At 46.9% G+C, this 17,809-nt stretch overlaps 1 protein-coding gene across 3 annotated transcripts in view; it reads right to left on the bottom strand.

Annotated features, from left to right (window-relative positions):
• The window catches only part of St3gal5 (ST3 beta-galactoside alpha-2,3-sialyltransferase 5), a 58,128-nt gene extending 41,213 nt beyond the window's left edge, over window positions 1–16,915 (bottom strand). Inside the window, exon 1 of one of the 3 annotated variants that reach the window (XM_075983836.1) lies at window positions 16,718–16,915. In XM_075983836.1, the coding sequence (XP_075839951.1) occupies window positions 16,718–16,796 (79 nt within the window). In that variant the 5' untranslated portion in view covers window positions 16,797–16,915. Of the gene's footprint in view, window positions 1–13,851; window positions 13,934–16,504 lie in introns of those variants that run through there. The other 2 variants (XM_075983838.1, XM_075983837.1) reach the window with 2 other exon arrangements.
• Between the last annotated feature and the right edge of the window lie 894 nt (window positions 16,916–17,809).

Here is a 17,809-nt window from a genome sequence, read left to right on the forward strand (position 1 = left end):
ATAGGCATTCTTCATATCTTTCAAAGACTACAGAATATGGCATTTTAAATGTTTTAAGAATTTAGGACTTTTCATGACACTGAGACACATCTGCTCCTGGCAGCACCAATTACTTCGCGAGGAAGATGGGCACTGAAGAGGGTCCTTAGTCATTTGGGCAAGAAACTACTCTTGCCTGGACTGCTTCACTGGACATGCAGTACCCACAGAGAGATGACTGCTGAACTTGCCTGAAGGTGAGATGATCCTTCGGGGTTCCTTCTTAATGAAAGAGTCTGCGAGACATTCTGCAGGATACAGAAGAAAGTGGCTGAACTGTCTTTGAAATTTCCTGCTCCATGGAAAAGTCTGCTGGATACTATGGGCCTTGGGCTAAAGATGGATGCCCCAATGGTAAAGAAGAACTTTGGGTAACTGTCCAGGCAGCAAGATGTCTCTGTCATTTCTAGAGTTTTGGAAATTGCTTATAATGCACTTCCTGTTTACTTACGTAATATATCCTTCTGGAGTCTTTGATGGAGTTGAAGAATAGATAGGTAGTTATAGTTTTCCTTAGTTATGATAAAAGGTAAGGTAAATAGAAATATGATAACTGTAATTCTTGCTTGATAACTAAATTGTTATATGTAATTTTACTATGTTAAATTTAAAACCTTTTTTATTTAAACAGAAAAGGGGAGGTGATGTGGAAGTCCCCTCTGTGTGCTGTGATTAACATTAATGAAGAACCACTTGAGGTTGTAAAACATGTGAATTCCTACACTTCATGCCTAGAATGTAACACCTGACAGGATCAGATGAGGACGCCCATTTTCAAGTGAATTCTCTCATGTCATGTGGGCACAGCACTTAAAAAGAAAACCCCTTTTCAGCAAGCTTTTCCCAGTAAACACATGGAATGAATGACAGGTTTCAGCTCGAAGACTGTCAAGATTCTTCTCCAGAGTGAGCCAAGTCGTAAGGGTCTGTCTCCCCCGACAAGCAAGACCACTGTTCTGAGATCTGTACCCTGCTCATTCTGGCTAACTAACCCTCTGTGATCCCGAGGGATGTCTTTAATCCGCACAACTGGAATTCCCCAGGTGTGAAGGTGGATCATTACCATCACTCAAATCTCTGCTCTTCACAAGTCTGAACACATTAAGGCGATGCTTTCTGAATGCTTGGAATGTCTCTAAAGATTCATTCTCCAAGATGAGAGAACTCAACTAATGAGCACAGATGTTGTCTCTCCAAGATTTTTACCAAGAAGCAGTTACTCCCTCACGCCTGGTTCCTGTGCTTCCCTTGATTAAGGTCTTTGGCAAACAGCTTTTCACCCCTTAACCTGCCCACCCCTTTCCTGCTTGACTTCGCTGCACTGGAGAGTCTGCCACTGGCAAACATCCGTCTGTCCGCCTGCTCTCCACAGTAGCAGAGGCGATCCCTAGAGTGAGGGTTACTCTTTTACCTCAGCATCCTAAAATAGAGCCACCGTGCAAAAAGCACTTACCAAGCACTCACTGGCTGAAGGCTGACTCAGGAGAGAGTGCACTGACCACTGGCTTGCAAGTGGCCCCACACTCGAAGTGCACCCAAATTCAAATTCACCTGCCATCTCCTGTCCAAATAATCCACAGCTAGGTGCTTCTTCCTGTTCTTTCGTTTTGAAATGTAATCCTGTTTATTTAACTTCATTTCAGCATTCTAACCATATAAAAAAATAACAGAATGTTGAATACTGCATTTAGGTAACAGAGGATTCCTGAACTTTGTTGACACAGTAATTCTTTGCTTTGCTAACAAGGATGAGTTCTATAGTTTGTTTAAAAATGGTTGAAAATCTACCACACTTAACTAAAGAAAAAAAAATCCAAACGCTTCTCATGCCGGCTGACCCTCCTCTCTTTCCCACAACTAAGAATGTCAGCAGAATGCTATGCCACTAGATACAAAAATCAGACAACCTGAGGCTTAACGGATGCCCACGGCAGCATCAACAGGTCCAGCTTCACAGCACATGCCCTGAGCTATGCCCCCTCCAAAACACACCTTCCCCTCACGGCTTCCACACCAAACAAGACATCTGTCTGGGTTGTTTTGTTCTCTTTACCAACTATGGGTACGTACAGTTGACAACTCAGGATTTCCAGCCAATAGCCTTACAGTTAACACTAACTGATGGAGGAAGGTCATTGGTTAAATAAAAAGAAACTGCTTGGTCCTCATTGGTTAGAACATAGGTGGGAGGAGTAAACAGAACAGAACACTGGGAGGAAGAGGAAGTGAGCTCAGACTCCACAGCTCTCCTCTCCGGAGCAGACGCCTCAGAGAGACGCCATGCTCTGACCCAGGATGGACTTATGCTAGAATCTTCCAGGTAAGACCGGTGCTCACAGATTATTAGAGATGGGTTGATCGGGATATCAGAATTAGCCAGTAAGGGCTAGAGCTAAAGGGCCAAGCAGTGATTAAAAGAATACAGTGTCCGTGTAATTATTTCGGGGCATAAGCTAGCCGAGCAGGCGGATGGAGTGTTGGGGACACAGCCCCGCCGCTCTTATTACTACAACTAACTTATGAGTTGGAAACAAAAAGCCAGGACACCTTCAAAGTGCAGAGCGAGGGGACCATGAGAATGCCTTCTTATTTTATAAATATTTGGAGCTATGTACAACTTCACTGATAGTTTCAGGGCGCTCCAGACACTCACAGCTACTTCACGTGAACCACTGACACTTTGAGAAACTACGATATGATCAAATTTGTAATTAAACCTACCAAGGGCAATAGACATGGCTCACATAAGAGAAGTGTCAATAACAGCACCCTGTTACTTACGGTATTCACAAGGAGACAGTTTTGATTCCTTTTCTCTCACCCTTTTTCCGGCCTACTTCAGCAGGACTCTGGCGTAATCGAACACCCCATCCGACTTGCAACAACCCTCTCAGACTTCTCTTTCAGCTCTGCGCCGCCTGATCTAAGGTGACTTCACTACCGCTGAGTTCACATCTCACACAGCCTTGCTGCTACATCCAATGGAGATGCCAAGATCTGTGGATTTGACCTTGGGGTGGGATTCAGAGCAGAATAAAAAAATCCAGACGGTGGTCTTTTGCAGGTATTAGGGTCCTTCTTCTTCTTGCCTCCTTTAGCTGGTCCACAATCTTTCATTTCCTGATCACAGTGTACTTTATCTGCCTTTGCCATTTTATCAAACTTGCATTTCTCTTTGCTGGACATTGTCCTCCAACTCTCAGAATAGACTGGAACCTTGGAGGTTTTCCTCTCATGATTTTCCCTGCATATGTACATACACAAAGAGGGCACTAACAGACATCTTGCCCTCTGGTTTCTTGGGGTCCCTTTTAGTCACCTGACTGTATTGTTTTCTAGTCTCATTGGATATTTCTCAGGTGTTGACAAACATGACTGCACGAATGTGTGAGCTGAGGGAGGGGCAGGTATACAAATCAATGGCTGTCGCATGTACCAGTGGGGTATGCCTGGGAGAAAAAGCAACTAGCTCTCTTTGATGCCAAGACCTTCCCAAGAAAATAGGATTAAAATGCTCAACTATCTGTCAATTTGATGTGGGTCAAGAAGTAACCACTGAAGTAAGTTTACTCATCTTCAAAGAAACAGGGCTGGGCACAAACCTTCTATTGTTCCTCTCCCTGGGATGTAGAATTCTCACTCATCTAGCTTTCAAACAGCAAATGGCTTGGGTAGTTGGATTGGCACTAAAATGTTGGGGCCATGGAGGGAGAAAATGAAAGCGAGAATAAATGGAAGGAGTCAGACTAAAGACACCCCCCCCCCCAAGAAGAGAGAGTGGGATTTTTTTTTTTTGAAGTTCAAACACACATAGAGAATGCAACAATGCTTACTATGGGCTGGGCTTGAGAGCAGCTAAACATGAAAGGTGGGGAGGGGAAGCTTTGGCAAGTGAGAACTGGGAAGAAAAGGTAGGAAAGAGGAACAAAATGCATGTCACAACCTTCCTTCCTCTGACCCGGGAGCTCAGCAGTTTCAGGGGAACTCTGCAGAGGCCCATGAATCCACCCACCCACGAGTTCACCCACCCACAAACTGTTCACAAGCCCCAGCTTGGAAATACTCCTCTGAATCCACTGGCCCTCACAGCTACCTTTCCACTGAAGCCCAGCTGGAGCAAAGGTTCCTCAGACTGCATTTAAAAGGGTCGGGGATGCAGGGTAGCACAAACTGGAATCCGTCTGGAGGGGGTGACAGATGGGAGGAGTTTAGGGGTAGGAGCTGAGGGTGTATATCAATTACTAAAAATATTCTAGAAGTGTGAGATTTCTACTGAAAGGTACAACTCAGGTTCTCTCAAAGCATGGCGGGTACTGCTTTTTGCATTTTAGGTCTTGTTTTGAGGCAGTTATCGCCCCACTGGTCCAGATGCAAATTGAGGACCCTCCTGCTCAGCCTCCTGAATGATGGAATTACAAGAGTATGCCACAATGCCAATGTGGGCAGACCACCTTTAATGGGAAACTCTGGGGTTGGTCCTTATCTGCTATTGAGGGCTGGACCACAGCATCTTACGGTGTTTGGGCTTAAACACATTTCAAAGTCTGAATGGGAAACTTCTCTTACAGGACTGTGGTAGGCTCAGTTTAAATCAGGAAGCGGGGGAGTGGCGGCAGCCAGAGCTGGTTGACCAGCTGACCCTGAGGCCAGCCACAAACCAGGAAGGCTCTTAGAACAGTAGCCGGAACAGGCACGGCGGAAAGAACTCTGCAGCAGAGACTGGGTCCTCATTCTGTTCCCCGCAGAGGTCAGGAGAGAAAGATGCCGAGGAGCAGTGGCCACACAGGATGCAGACAAGCCCGTTTCTGCTGCCACGGTGTCAGAGCACCCTGAACTGTGGGCCGCAGAGATGTCCAATATGAAGAATTCTCATCTATCCTTCACCCAGATCCCCCATGGCTTACATGTACACCGCCATTCTGTTAGCGCAGAAAATGCATAATTTATTAATACACCTGGAAGCAAGTTGGAGGCATCATGACACCCTGAGTATTTTATTTTTCTAGAAACAAAGTCATACCTTATACAAGCACAGAATAATGGTCAATGTCAGAACATGAATTGATTCAAAACTAGACTCTAACATAAAGGTTTTAAGAGGGAAGATTTCTCTGGTAGTGATGGTTTTTGAACACAAACAGCAACCCAAAAAAAAGTTTTGTTTTTTTTCCCTTTTCCAGGACACAGTTGAGGATCACATGTGAGGCCCAATGTCATGTCTCCCTGGCTTCCTTTAACCTAAAGCAGTTCTATTATCTCTTATGATTTTGACATTTTTTTTTTAAAAGTACGGGCCAAGTATTTTATAGAATGTTCCCTAGCTGGGGTTCATTAGATATTTCTTCATGATTAGATTCAAGTTATGCATTGGGGCCAGAGGAGCACAGTGGGAGGCTGCACTTTTCTCTCAGTAGTTTTTCCAGAGGTGCATGGTGTTGAACTGGCCTGGCGCTGGAGACGTTTCATGTGAAGCTGGTTAGGGTGGCAGAAGTCAGAATCCACTATCAAGTTGCTATCTTTATGAATGAATAAGTGACTTGACAGGAGATACCTAGTGTCTTAGTTATTCTTCTGTTGCTTTGAAGAGGCACCATGACCAAGGCAACTTATTTTTTAAAAAGCACTTCAGAAGGTGACACCATGACCACCATGGCGGGAACTATGACAGCAGGCATGGGGTGGGAGTAGTAGCTAAGAGCTCACATTCTGGTCCTCAAGCTGAAAGCAGAGAGAAAGAAACTGAGCCTATCACGGGCTTTTGAAATCTCCAAGTGTACTTCCCTAGGACACACCATCTCCAATAAGGCCCAACCTCCTAATCCTTTCTAAACAGTTCCACCCGCTAGGGACTAAGCAAGAATTCAAACATACAGGCCAGTGGGGGGGGGGGCATCCTGGAACTATCACACCTAGGAACTAAGTAAAGTTCCTGTTTCTTCATCAGATCTTTCTGTTTCAGTAGCCACTGGTAGATAACAGAATAAGGATAAGGCTTGTCAGAGCACAGTGGGTGAAGATGAACTAGCATCTGGGTCTCCTATCAGATTTACTCCAAGGAACTTCAACTCATGCTCACTCCTAGTACGAAAACTAGGCAGGAGCTGGAGAGATGGCTCAGTCGTTAAGAGCACTCTCGTTTCCTGCACCCACATAGGGGCTCACAACCATCTATAACTCCAGTTCCAGGAGATCTGAGGTCCTCTTCTGGGGACCAGGCATGCATACATACATGCAGGGAAACACTCATACAATAGAATGTAAAATCTACAAAACAAAGAAAACTTGGACTAAAGGGTACTGTGCCACACAACAGCTTCCACGATGATTTTTAATTTTATTTTACTTTGGTGGGGATGTTGCAAGGGCAGGATGGATATGAAACGATGGGGAGATGAATGGGATCAGGATGTATGGTGTGAAATCCACAATCAATGGAAAGTTAAAAAAGAAAGAAGACTAGATGCCACTTAGATAGGACATGGGATTATTGTTGCATGTCTGTTAGAGACTTCCTAAAAAGTCCAGAAGCAAGAAGAGATGTGGGACCCAGAGAGTTGACACCAAGAGGCACACCAGTGCCTGGTCTGTTTTAATGAGCAATGCCGAGGAGGCTCAGTCCATGGTTCTGCCTCCCCCTCCGGCATGATGATGGCTAGGGAGTCTAATCTGCTTTATTCAGGAAATACTTTTAAAATCTTAAAAAAAAATTATTATTCTGTTTTAACATTTCAGCCCATTCTCCACCCCACTCTCTCATGTTCTCATGAGGCCAGAGAAGGACATAAGGTGTCTCCCTCTATTGCTGCCTGTCTTGTTCTTCCCATTTTGTTTGTTTGGTTTGTTCCTGCCTGGGCCCAACCCCAGCCGCAAGGTTACCAGACTCTAGCTACACCTAGTTTTTAGGCAGGTGCACAGTATCTGAACACAGGCCCTCACATTTGTACAGCAAGCTTTTTCCCCACTAAGACATCTCCCCAGTCTCGAACTCTTGTTCTTACAAAGTCAGAGAATATTTGACAGAGGAAAGGAGATTAGGATGATGTTGACCTAGAGCCCAGGGGTGCCCACTGCTAGCGTTCTTGGCTATATCCTTTCAGCCTCTGTCTCATGCATTTTACATGAGCAGGGTTGAGTTGTCTACATTAGCCTTCTGTGACTGGAATTCCACCATGGATGAAGACCCATATCAATAGCTAGAAAATGCCAGTTTCCCCAAGGATGGCCAACAACTAGAATGCTTACAGAAGCACAGGAGAGAAGGTAATGTATAACACAGCCAGCCTTTGGGTATTAGGGCTTACATTTCCCATACAGCCTCAGTTGGGAGGGGCTGGTCTGCATGGGTATGGGATTGGCTTTGTTCTCCCTACACCTCAGTTGTTTATTTATTTTTTTTTAACTAAGTAGTTTTAAATCCAATGTGATCCTCCTGTCTCAGGTTCCCTGGGGTCATAAACCACCACGTCCAGATTTATAATCCTTTAAATAAACATTTAACAAGAAAATGTTACATACCAGAAGCTGAGACTAGGAAAATAAATAGGGCATAATCCCTTTTCTCTTTCAATGACTACCTGACCAGGAACTCCCCATATACTCCAAGCAGCAACAATGAGATAGTGGGGCTGATGGGAAAGGAGTACATGTCCAGTAGAGGAAAAGGGGGGTGGGTGACGAGTGAACAGATGTTCCAAGGGTGACAAGGATTGTGTTCTGGATGGAAAGAAGAATATGTTGACAGCCCAGAGATGTGCTGAGGCTGGATACCAGGGGATCTAAGGAACAGTGGTCACAGAGTCAACTAAGAACACCAGGACATTCATTCAACAGTTCTAAGCAGGACAGTGGTAAGGACAACCCCAGCAGGGCAAGGCCAAGGCACCGGGTGGTCAAAGGGTCACTGAGCTCATGGCTATGAGGGGTGACTGAACTGCTGGGTCAAAGGCGGAAGAAGGGAACCAAGCAGGGGATATCAGGAAGTAGGATGCCTCCGGAACTTGGTGACTGAGCTGGGAGGAGCAGTTCTTAAACTAAGAGAGCACCCAAGAAGGTTCTGAACCCTGCATCAACTCTCAAAACTATTTAGTGGCAGAAGTGGGGGCACCTCTCAAAGAGAAAGAGGAAGAGTGAGCAAAACAGGATGCTGGAAGAAATCCATTCATAGGACTTCTCCTTCCTTGTGGGCCCCCTTAACAAGGGCATTATATGAGAGCTCTTGGGCGGGGGACCCGGCATGGCCACACCATCACCCTCAAAGAATCTGCTACGATAAAACAAGTCTGTGGCAATCCCTGCCTGTCCTAAACATAGCAAACTCCAGAAGCGAAGTTTTAAATGGAAGATTTCCCTATAAAAGGAAAAGATAAGTTTTGGCTGAACAAGTCATACTTCATAGGAGAAAATGAAAGCCAGAAGAACAGACAGTTCGAAAAAACAACTGTGAGGCCAGCACAAATAAAGGTTCATTATCGGGACCTTCCCCGCATGCTTGAATTCATTGGAAAACAGATGAGACAACGGGCAGGCACCTTATAATGCCACCAACCCGCATCCCAGAGAGAAATGGCAAAAGTCATGGTTTTAAGATGGTAGAACATGACTATACCACCAAATAGGGCCTCAGATATGCTCCCAGAGAACCAGGCTGATGGGGACGGGTGCTGGGGGATTGCTAGGCAGCTCTGACATTAACCAATGCCAATAAAAACTGTGTTTGTCCTATGGGTGTAGAACACATCAGCTAAAACCCAAATCAGGAAGCAGCAATGCAGTGACAGGCACGGTGCAGGGCTTGACAGGACCTGGCAACTGAGGGACAGGAGATGAAGACCAAAGGAGCAGTCTGGGCCACATGAAACAGATTGTGCTAAGCTAGTCCTATCTCTGGAGCCAGCACCGCATATTTAAGTCTGACAGAAACGACTAGAAGGCATTCACACCCTAATCATGCACCCTTTTATTTTTTTGATTTTGTTTGTATGTCTCTCTATATAGTCCTGGCTATCTTGGAAATCACTTTGTAGACCAGGCTGGCCTCAAACTCACAGAGATCTGCCTGCCTCTGTCTCCAGAGTGCTGGGATTAAAGGTGTGCATCACCACGCCTGGCATGAACCCTTTTATCTTGAACCATTTTTTTTTTAACAAAACAAAATTTTCTTACTGTGGTGGTTTGAATGAAAGTGGCACTATTAGGAGGTGTAGCCTTGTTGGAGGAAGTGTGTCACTGGGGGTGGGCTTCGAGGTTTCAAATGCTCAAGTCAGGCCCAGTGTCTCTCTTTCTTCCTACTGATCCAGATATAGAATTCCCAGCTCCTTCTCTATGTCTGCCTGTGTACCACCATGCTTCCTGTCATGATGATAATGGACGAAACCTCTGAAACTGTAAGCGAGCCTCAATGAAATGTTTCTCTCCTTAGGAGTTGCCGTGGTCACGGTGCCTCTTCATAGTAATAAAAACTCTAGCTGAGACACAGTTTACAGTTTTATACTTTATACAAATAAACTTTAGTCATTTTTATACCCATCCCCTCCCTGTTTCCTCCTGCTCACGTTCTTCTTCCCAACAAATCTCCCTTCCAGCTTCATGTCCTCTTTTGTGTGTGATCCACTGAGTTTAAATAGTGTTTCCTGCCCCAACAAAGGCAACTGATCAGTAGCTATACCATGGAAGAAAATGAAACCCCTTTTCCAAAAACTTTTAATTATCAATAGTTCCTCAGGGAGGGAATTTATCCCTCACCCAGGATAAAATGCTGAGGGCCCAATCTTGTTTGGCAAAAGACTTTAAGCCAGCACTTGGGCAGACTCCCAAACAGACATAGCAGGTTCCAGGCACATATGGAGCTCACATCTGGACATACAGTGAGAAGCAACAGACACGGCCTTTTCTTTCAGAAGCCCTCATAATCCCACCTAAAAATACAAACAACAAAAAACAAAGGTTGAGAACAGACCAGCACATCTATCTCCGAGGCCTTCCGTCTCATGGTGTTCTGTGCTGCACACTGGGGCAAAGTGTTACAAGTTTTAGAGATGTGGGGCAGAGAACCGGTAAAGGGGCTTCCCGAAGAAGAAATGCTTCTCTGCCGCTGTCTGACTAGGAGCTAGAGCAGGGTGCGGGAGGCAGATGTCAGTGTAGCGACAGCACATGCTGGTGGAGAAGTCTGTGTCAAAGGGTCCAGCCCAGGAGGGATGATACGCTGAGCCCGACGAAGAAATGAGCAGGTCCTACCTGACTGCTGAAATTATACTGGAAGAATAAAAGGATTTTCTAAGTGGAACTGGATGTTGAAGAAACCTCTCGAGGTTGGCCATCCCCTCATGAGGCAATACCAGATAGAAAAGTGCTGTGGAGACCCAGGGGAGCAATGATGTGGCCCCTGGAGGTGTAGAAACCTGGACAGAACTACCTCAGCCACCTCAAAGCAATGTCATGAATTATGACAGGATCCCTTCTGAGGGATGGGAATATGATGTGGGATTCCCCTCTGTTTGCTGTGAATACCATTGGTTAATAAAGAAGAGCCAGGTGGAAAAAACTAAACTGAATGCTGGGAGAAAGAAGGAGGCATCAAGGAGAAACCATGTAGCCCCACTGGAGACAGACACCGAAACTTTACCCAGTAAGCCACAGCCACGTGGCGATACACAGATTAATGGAGATGGGTTAAATTAAGATGTAAGAGTTAGCAAATAAGAAGTTAGAGCTAATGGGCCAAGTGGAGATTTAAATAATGTGGTTACTGTGTGATTAGTTCTGGGCTGAGCAGCCAGGAACAAAAGAAGGGACCTCCTCCAATAGGAATACATTATTTGCTGCAAAGACATGGGAACAGTGGCCTCATTTACAATCTTCAGGCCTAGGTCTAAGTCCTAGCTCTGAACTCTGGAGTTTCTTATATCTTTTTATCTTAATACCCTCATTTGTAAAATGGGAGGGGCAGCGGAACCAAACAGGGCTATGGTGAAATCAGCTAATCCACGTAACAGTTCTACAGCAGGTGAGGAGAGAGTGAGGAAACTATGTCTACAGGGGGCGGGGCGCAGGACTCAAGGCTTAGTCTGACTAACAGACCACAAAGTACTCATTAGGTACGACAAACGGCTGGGGGCCGTGTCACTAGGTAAATGCAAGTTTAGGCGTCAGTATCGTCAAGAGAAACGGAAACTTGAACCAACCTGTTTCTTTTTATTTTTTAAGAGTTATTTTTATTATCACTCTTAATTTTATTCTATTTTGGTTGTGAGTATGTGTGTGTGTATCTGTATGAGTGCAGACGTGTCATGGAGTGCATGTAGAGATCATGCACGTGGAGAGTCTTCATTGTGAGCTCTCTCCTTCCAGGTTATGGGTCCTGGGGATCAAACTCAGGTTGTCAGATCAGGCAGCAGTGGCCTCTGCCCCCTGAGCCATCTTGCCAGCCCCTTACTTTTACTTTTTAACTTTGTGTATATGTGCACATGTGGTATCATACCCACAGGAGCTGGAAAAGGGCTTTGCATACCCTGCAGCTAGGATTATAGGCAGCTATGAGCTGCCCGACATGGCTGGTGGGGATGGAATCCCGGTTCTCTATTAGGACAGCAAGCGTTCTCACCACCAAGCCATCTCTCTAATACCAGTCTGCTCCTCTTTACTTTTTTAAAGGCAGGCTACTAGGAAATTTTAAATTACAGGTATGACTCAGGTTCTTCCCACTGGAGAGCACGGGAAGGTAAGTGGCGGCCTGGGCCAGCAGAAGCCCCAGCTGACTAAGACCTTGACTGCAGAATATGGCAAGCAAAGAGAAGGAAAGACCCGAGCCACTCTGTCCTGATCTTGCTGCTTGCTGGAGTCTAGATAAAGAGAGAGGAGAACATAACAGGGGTGAAGAACAAGAGGGAGGGGATGAGGGAGCAGAGGCTGGAAAGAAGACAGCCGGAAGGACACATTCTCGATGCCTAACAGAAAAACTGTCTCTGCTCAGTTAATATATATATATATATATATATATATATATATATATATATATATATATACCTGCCATTATGAAAATGACAGTCTTTAATAAAACAGCCCAACCCAGTGCGGTGGCACACGGCTTCAGTTCTGGCACTTAGAAGGCGAGGCAGGAACCAAAGTTCAAGGCCAGACTGGGTTTTATGAACCCTTATCTGAAAACGAACAAACAAAAACTAAACTAAAAACCATAAAGAATTTTAAAAGTGATGTGGGAGTGTCATACAGTTTCCATGTAATTATTTCGGGTAAAGCTAGCCATGGGGGCGGCCGGATGCCAGGGACACAGCCCTGCTGCCGCTCCAATTTCAACAGAAAAGTGTCCACAACATTCAAAAAGCTTAAATATCATTCATAAAGTAGACCTGTTAAATGCTGTTTGTTGAGCTGATCAAACTCAATCACACAATCTTAAATTATTATAATCCCAGAGATTATTAAGTCTGAAGGGGAAAAAAAAAGAGAATTCACGAGTATAAATGTTGATTCATGACCTAAAAATTTACTCCTGGGTATTTTTCCCTGATGTAACTGAAGTACAAAAATGCTTCCTATTGTTGAAAACCTCAAGTAAGACAAAGGCTTTTCCTGTAGGTAAACAGAAACGTAGTGGTTGGGTGGGTGGAGGTTTGCAGCAAGATGGGTGAAGACTAGGGCTAGAGACACTCTTAACATCAAGAGGATCCTGTAGCTCAGAGCTTAAGCTCCGTCTGCCCTGTGCTTGGACCAGAGGAGAGCCTGGAGCCTGCAGGACTGCTTGCTCTTCCTGAGGCCATATAGAACAGGACCAAGCGGAAACTTAGCCTCCTGTAAAAACAACTCCAGCACCATCACCTGGAAACGATCACCTTCATCATTCAGGCTGTAGGAGCTCCCACCATTAATTCTAAGACTAGAATAAAAGAGCTTTGCCTGGGGACCCCCAAGAGAGTAATAAACCCATAACCCAGTGATCCTACTGCTCAGCACAGATTCTACCAAAGTTAGGCACTAGTTACAGCAGCACTATCTAGTGCAGACAAACACTAGAACGACTAACCACAGACAAGACACACGAAACTCCCCTGTGATCACCACCAGCAACGAGAGTGAGCATGCTCTAACTACAGGCAGCACGGGAGGCCTCTGTGCTCACAAAAGGAGACACACACTGCAGGTTCCCATTTACGCACAGTGTGAGAAGGCAGGCAGGCCAGGGTTAATGCTGAGAGCCAGTGATCAGATAAAGCACGGGTCCTGGTTAGATCAGAACTGATCCTTGATCTCAAGGTGGCACACGTTCAATACAGAAACTTGTTCAGTGATACACGGTAGGTACGTCTATTTTCCCTGAACCCACACGTTTCTAAGACGTCGTCATAAGAGAAAAGAGTACTCATTCCACTGTGTAGGTTCTGAAGATTTAACTCAGATCATTGGGCAGCAGGCAACTCGGTGCACTGAATCATCTCATTGGCTTTATGTATGCAGGTATAAGCTTGCAAGTATAAGACTGTATACATATCAAGTCAGGGTCTCATATACCCCAGTTGACCTTGAGCTCTTGACCCTCCTGCCCAAGTGCTCAGATTAACAAGCCTGCACATCACCCCCAGATGCAGGTATCTACACCTTATTTAAACAGGAACAAATCTTGTTTGGTGTCTGTTGACTGAGTTTTCTGTCCTGCCTGGTTCCCTCAGTCATTAAGTCCCCAAAAAATCACACAGAGGTCTCCATTAACTATAAACTGATTGGCTTAGGCTTCTTATTAACTCTAATAACTTATATTAGCCCATTATTCTTGTCTGTGTTAGCCATGTGGCTCGGTACCTTATTCGGTGGGGCAGTCACATCTTGCTTCTTCTGTGACTAGGTCACAACTGTGGAAAATGAGCTTTCCTCTTCCCAGAATTCTCCTGGTCTCGTCGCCCCGCTTCCACTTCCTGCCTGATTGTCTCGCCTATATGTCCTGCCTAGCTACTGGCCAATCAGCGTTTATTTAAAATATAACTGACAGGGTACAGCCCATTGTCCCACAGCAGGTGTCCAGGTAAGCTAGTTTCGACCATGAGCTCTCTCAGTTCATTTTCTCCCTCCTTCGCACACCCCACTTGCTCCCTCTAGGAACTGCTTGAACTGGGTTTCTCTTCCAGGAGAGCCCTTGGGCCACCATCCGTATTTATGGCTTCCTCCCACACCGGGTCCGTGAGTCACACCCCTCCAGTGGATGCCTCCGCTAACTTATGCCACCCACGCTGATCCAGCCCTTTCTTCTCATCCTCAGCAGCTGCCATGTATATTCCTAGTGGTTTCTACACCAAACCTTCCCAGCTAGACAAGCTGTGTAGAGCACGCCCTTGGAGGATGACGACCATCCTCCTGGTTCCAAAAGCAGCACAGAATACAGACCTCCTCGGAAGCCAGAGAGGTGTGGAGGGTGACTCTTCCTACATGTCTTTGTTAGGATTTCTACTGCTGTGATACCATGACCAACAGCAACTGGAAAGAAAGTGTTTAATTTCATCTTACAGTTCCATATCACAGTCCACAGCCAGAGAAATTAGGGCAGGGACTGAAACATGACAGGAACCTGCGGGCAGGAGCTGATGGAGAGGCCAAGGAGGAACACTGCTTACTGGCTGTCCTTCAGAGTTTGCTCAGCCGGCTTCCTTATACAACCCAGGATCACCTGCCCAGGGGTCACACCACCCACAATGAGGTGGGTCACTAATTAAGAAAATGTCTCTCACAGGCTTGCCTACAGGACAATCTGGTGGGGGCATCTCCTTCAACTGATGTTCTCTTTCCCCAGATGACTCCAGATTGTAACAAGTTGGCCTTAAAAACTACCCAGCACACCATTTATGTCCCAAGAGACAGCTGCTACCTCTCCACTGCTCCGGCCAGCCCAGTAAGGGGCATAAAGAAGTAGTGTAGCAGAGTTCCTCCTTGCCTGTTTCCCTAAGCATTCACCCCTTAACCTATGTTGATGACATGGGCATTAGCAACGTATGACAAACTGAAGGAATTTTCAGAATCCATGTGCTTTTAGAATTTCCTGCCAGCCCCCCAGCACTCTGTCTTTCGTCTCTCCTCATCTTACTCTGTTTAAACCAGGCGTATTGGCACAGGCCTGTAATCCTAGCACTAAGAAGATGGAGGTCAGAGGATCAGTGTTCAAAGCCAGCATGGGTTGCAGAGTGAATTCAAGGCCAACCTGAGCTACATATACCCAGCGCCAAAACCCAAACCAACCAACCAATCAAACAAACAAACAAAAACCAGCCATCAAAACCCCCAGTCATCTCCTTCATATCTTTTCAAGTCTCAAAGACACACTATCAACACTAACCAAAATTTCCACCTTAAAGAACCGGCATCAACCACATAGCAGACATGGGTGTCAAGAGACAGTCTGACCACAGTGCTCTGGAAGTTCGTATTAATCCTCTCTTGTCCAAACACTTGGAAGTAGACGATTCCCAGCTCTGCAACTAGAAATGTTAGACACTGCTCTGAGCTGTCAGGATATAGAATTACACAAATGAAACCCAAATCTGTCCTGTCTGGTCCTTTCGTTCAACAGACTGCAGGCTCCAGCATGTGTGCCCATCTGCAGGTAGAAGAGGATTTACCGTCAGAAACCAAGGGAAGGCTTGGCTAGACACCAGAGGGCAGAAGATGAGAGCGAGTCTCCTTCCTTTGTGAGTCTAAAACCTAGCTCAGCCCTTGGCTGCAGGAACCCGCAACTAGTCCGTTCCAGAAAAAGTATAACACATAAAACCACTTTTGGGGGAAATGACCCTTTTAAGAAAATGACACCATATATAAAATATATAAAGACTAAGAAGTAAAATTTCATTTTCAAGTCAATTAATGATTCTACAGAGTTTTCTTATGATATATTTATTTTAAATGGTTAGAACCACAACCCCAGTGGCCTGGAAGAGACCTCAGTCTACAGCAGGTTAAGCTTTCCAGTACAGAGACCAGGAGAGCAAGTCGTGTCCGCCCCCCCCCCCCCCAGGAGGATCAGTGGATGCCAAGGTCATCAGCTGGTGTGGGGTAGGGGTTTGCTTCTATTCATAGGGTCCTACCAAATATTCTCTGGGGGGAAAAAACAAACAAACAAAACAGCACACAAAGAACGCACCCCCTCCTCAGGCCACTGTTTAAAATTTCCAGGGAATGAAAAAGGTCGCCCCAACGTGTCTCCTCCGCAGGACTGGCCGCAGAGACGGGGGCGGGGAAGGTCACCAGCGAATTTCTACCAGCAGAAATCTACCCACTTGCATGCACAGGGAAGGTTCGGGAGCCACTAGTGACCTGCAGAGGGTTCCCCCAAGCCAGTCACGGTGGACACTGAGTCAGTTCGGCTCTGCTGGCTCAGAAGGTTCCAGCAATGAATTAAAACACTCCAAACCAAACCTCCTGGAAAGGACCACCTCGGCTGGACCTGCCACACGGGTCGGGTCATCCTTACCCGATGCGCCGCTTCCACACCTGTGCCGGCCGCGGGGGCGCCTATCTTAGCGGCCCGGGGCCGCGACCCTCCGCCCGCGTCCCCCCGCAGGCGCGTCCGGCGTCGCAGGGCTGGGGAGGAGTCTCTGGGCCCGGGGTGTGAGTGGGCAAAGGCGGATCGCCGCTGCCTGGGTTGCGTGTGTCCGCTATGCCGACTGGGGGCTGCGCCACGTACCTCGGCAGGCAGGTGCCGCTGCTTGGCTTCGCGGCTTCTGAGGCCGCCGCTCCGCGCCGCCCGTCGCCTCCGGGCGCATGCTAGGGAGGGAGCGCTGGCTAGGAGCCAGCCCCGGGCCCCGCGCCCCAGCCCGCCCCCCGCGCCGCGATCGCGCCCATTCAGCCTCGGAGAGTCCGCTCCCCGGCGCGGACGCGGAGGGGGCGGGACCGCACGTCACGAGGACATGAGAGGCCAATCACAGCGCGCGGGGCCCCGCCGCGGCCCCGCCTCCGAGCGGGCAGCCCCCTCCGCCCTGTGGATCAAGGGGGAGTAGGGCGCATCCTGCCGGGACGCAGCTTGGGCGCCAGGAGGCCTGGGACAGGGGTGCCCCGCTCCTGGGGCGCTCTCCACCTCTCCATCTAATCAAGGCTTGTCCGCGATTAGATGGTGGAAGGCGGCTCTGGGAACCAAAGGTGGCTTTGGACCGGTTGTGGGCTTTCGGTTGAGCATCCGGTTAGAAATCGCGGAGCCAGGGGAAGAAGGGGCTTGACGTCGTCACGTGCTTTATTTGCCAGCTGCCCTCTGGTCTTTAGACAGTTACCGGTTCTCGGTCCTGTGTCCCGCGAGGCAAGCACCAGGACAGGCTAGACCAGCGGTTCTCAACCAGGGGTCCCCTGAGACCATCGGAAAATACAGGTGTTTACTATTCATAACAGTATCAAAATTACAGTTATGAAGTAGCAACAAAAGTCATTTTATGGTCGGGGTCACCACAACATAGGGAACTGTTTTAAAAAGTTGTAGCCTTAGGAAGGTTGAGAATCACTGGACTAGAGGGACGTGTCTTGGGCCCTGCCAGGACTGCCTTATATTGTACCTAGTGTCATAGTGCTTGTCCTGAGGTCCTTGTAGGGGTGAGTAACTTTCAAACCACTGGAGGCATTTAGTGGCAGAACCAAGATCAGAACCTGAGCTTGGAGCACTCAGATCCATTTATCTAAAACCTCCTGATGCCCTCGCCTCTCACACCTTATTCTGGAAAGGAGCTACCATACCATTTTTTAAACTCAAATTTGGGGAGTTAAAATTGCTTAAAACTGGACTGGATCTCCC

This window comes from Microtus pennsylvanicus, chromosome 8 (genome assembly GCF_037038515.1).
Source record: "Microtus pennsylvanicus isolate mMicPen1 chromosome 8, mMicPen1.hap1, whole genome shotgun sequence".
Classification (NCBI taxonomy): domain Eukaryota; kingdom Metazoa; phylum Chordata; class Mammalia; order Rodentia; family Cricetidae; genus Microtus; species Microtus pennsylvanicus.